We start from the raw sequence: 3,212 nt of genomic DNA, 5'->3' as shown, positions 1-3,212 counted from the left end.
ACCATTGAAAATGGGGTTTCTCCCGTGCTTGTTTTTGTCGTTGTACGATAATCCCATAATACTCCAGGTAATATTTCAGGCCAATTACCTTTCGAATCTTGCAATCTTTTCTTCAAGTTGTTGACGATAACCTTATTCGTGGACTCAGCTTGTCCATTTCCCACTGGATGATATGGTGTAGATGTTATTCTTTTAATCTGCCAACTTTCGAAAAATTCTGTGATTTGGGCCCCTATGAATTGTGGTCCATTATCACAGACGATTTCCCTTGGTACTCCAAAACGGCATATTATGTTTCTCCAAATGAAGTCTTTAACTTCTTTCTCCCGCACCTGTTTAAAAGCTCCTGCTTCTACCAATTTAGTGAAGTAATCTGTAAGCACAAGTAGAAACTTTACCTGAGCTTTTGCTAGTGGTAAAGGACCTACGATATCCATTCCCCATTTCATAAAGGGCCACGGAGCTATGACAGGGTGGAGTAACTCAGCTGGTCTATGTATATTATTGCCGTATCTTTGACATTTATCACATTTAGACACGAAATCATTAGCTTCTTCTTCCATCTTGGGCCAATAATATCCTGCTCGAATCAATGTTTTCACCAGCGACCTCCCACCAGCGTGACTTCCGCAATGTCCTTCATGTACTTCCCTCATCACATATTCTGTTTGAGAAGGTCCGAGACATCTTGCTAATGGGCCACCAAACATCTTTCGATAAAGATTCCCTTGATGTAAACAATAACGGGCAGCTTTTTTGCGAAGTGCATGAGCTTTTGTTTTGTCGATAGGCACGGTACCATGCTGTAAAAAAGCAATAATTTCATTTCTCCAGTCCCATGTTAAATGATTAAAATTTACCTCATTCTTATCAGGTTCGAGGACGGAATGAAACAGATGTACGATTGAAGTATTTGTATCATTTGCCACGTCTGCTGCAGACGCGAGATTAGATAATGCATCTGCTTCTGCATTCTCGTCTCTTGGGATCTGCATTACCTTCCAGGTTTGGAATTGTGTTATTAATTCCCGTACTTTTTCCAGATATTCTTGCATTCGAGTTTCCCTGGCTGTAAAAGTCCCCAGTATTTGATTAACCACAAGTTGAGAATCGCTCTTGATTATAATCTGGGTTATGCCAAGTTCGCGTGCCAGTTCTAAACCTGCAATTACAGCCTCATACTCTGCTTCATTGTTAGTTATAGAATGACATTTTATAGCTTGTCTAATAGTTTCACCTGTAGGAGGTACGAGAACTATCCCTAGGCCTGCACCTTTTACATTAGAAGAACCATCAGCGAATAAAATCCAAGTCCCCGGGTTTGCACCATTAAAAACTTGTAACTCTTTTTCTGCTTCTAAATGCATTCCCTGACAAAAATCAGCTATGAAATCGGCTAATACTTGAGATTTTATTGCAGTTCTAGATTGATAACTGATTTCATATTCGCTTAACTCTATGGCCCATTTTGCTAACCTTCCTGGTAACTCATGTTTATGCAAAATGCTTCGTAATGGAAAAGCAGTAACCACAACAATGGGATGGGACTGGAAATAAGACCTCAATTTTCTAGATGCCATGATCAAAGCTAAAGCTAACTTTTCTAGTTGCGGGTATCGTGTTTCAGCATCTAACAGAGATTTACTTACATAATAGATAGGAGATTGTTTACCTTGGTCCTCTCAAACTAAGACAGCACTTACCGCAACTTCTGATACAGCCAAATAAATGAGCAACTTTTCACCCTCCTTTGGTTTTGCTAGCAGCAGCGGGTTTGACAAATAAGCTTTCAAATTTCTGAGAGCCAGTTGACAATCTTCGTTCCATTCAAAATGATCTTGTTTTTTGAGTGCTGCGAAAAATTTAAAGCACTTCTCCGAAGATTTGGAAATAAACCTCCCCAAAGTCGCAATTCTTCCTGTTAATCTTTGAACCTCTTTCTTACTTGTAAGGATATCAGGAATTTCTTCTATTGCTTTGATCTGAGAGGGATTCACTTCAATCCCACGGTTAGAAACAAGAAAGCCCAAAAATTTACCTGAGGCAACTCCAAATGCACATTTTTCTGGGTTGAGTTTCATATTAAATTTTTGCAAAATTCCAAATGTAACAGATAAATGAGAAATATAATCATTAGAATGCTGGGTCTTGACGAGCATATCGTCTATATATACCTCCATAGTTTTTCCTAAATGTTCTTGGAACATTTTGGTGACCAACCTTTGATAGGTTGCTCCAGCATTCTTGAGACCAAAGGGCATTACTTTATAACAGTAAGTCCCCCTGTCTGTGATGAAAGAAGTTTTGTTTTCATCACCGGGGTCTATTTTTATTTGGTTGTACCCCGAATATGCATCTAAGAAACTTAAAAGTTCATGCCCTGCAGTTGCATCAATTAACTGATCTATATGAGGTAGAGGGAAGGAATCTTTTGGACAGGCTTTGTTAAGATCGGTATAATCTACACAAACCCGCCACTTACCGTTTTTCTTAGGTACGACAACCGTATTAGCCAACCAATCAGGATACTTTACCTCACGAATTGACCCAATTTTTAATAGCTTTTGGACCTCCTCTTGAATCACCTGGTTTTTGAAAGCTCCTTGCTTTCTTTTCTTTTGTTTTACGGGTGTGCAAGATGGGTCTTCATTTAGTTTGTGAGTCATTACATCCGGTGGTATTCCTGTCATATCAGCATGGGACCAAGCAAAAACAATCCACGTTAGCTTTTAAGAATTCAATTAACATACCTCGCGTATCTGAGCTTAAGTTGGCTCCCACATAAACCTTTCGTTCAGGCCATTGTTCAAATAGTATCACAGGCTCGAGCTCCTCAATTGTTGTTTTGATGTTTTCATTCTCTTCAGGCTCTTGAATCATATCAGGTCTCAAGTCTATATCTGTCTTTCCTCGTTCCGTTGTGGTTTGGTCTATGTCTTCTTCAACTTTATTTACAGCACTCGTATCTGTTACCATATTAATACTCCTAGCTGTATGTTGTTCCCCTCGAATTTGACAGATTCCCCATGGTGATGGTAATTTCATTACTTGATGTAGAGTTGACGGGACAGCGTCCATATCATGAATCCACGGTCTCCCCATGATTACATTATATGCCATCTCCATATCTACTACCTGAAATTTGGTATCTTTCACAACACCTTCTGCAAAAACGTTGTTAGAATTACCTCTCCTTAAGTTCAACACTGGAA

General features: G+C 39.3%; 1 protein-coding gene across 1 annotated transcript in view; it reads right to left on the bottom strand.

Moving 5' to 3' along the window:
• The window catches only part of LOC109208489 (senescence-associated carboxylesterase 101-like), a 24,398-nt gene that overhangs the window by 19,184 nt on the left and 2,002 nt on the right, over positions 1–3,212 (bottom strand). The window contains exons 2-3 of the mRNA XM_019371609.1: positions 2,751–2,966; positions 1,745–2,065 (exon numbers count right to left, since the gene is read on the bottom strand). Coding sequence (XP_019227154.1) covers positions 1,745–2,065; positions 2,751–2,966 — 537 coding nt within the window. The remainder of the gene's footprint in view (positions 1–1,744; positions 2,066–2,750; positions 2,967–3,212) is intronic.

Source organism: Nicotiana attenuata, unplaced genomic scaffold (assembly GCF_001879085.1).
Source record: "Nicotiana attenuata strain UT unplaced genomic scaffold, NIATTr2, whole genome shotgun sequence".
Classification (NCBI taxonomy): domain Eukaryota; kingdom Viridiplantae; phylum Streptophyta; class Magnoliopsida; order Solanales; family Solanaceae; genus Nicotiana; species Nicotiana attenuata.
This window is presented reverse-complemented; position numbering and strand designations above follow the sequence as displayed.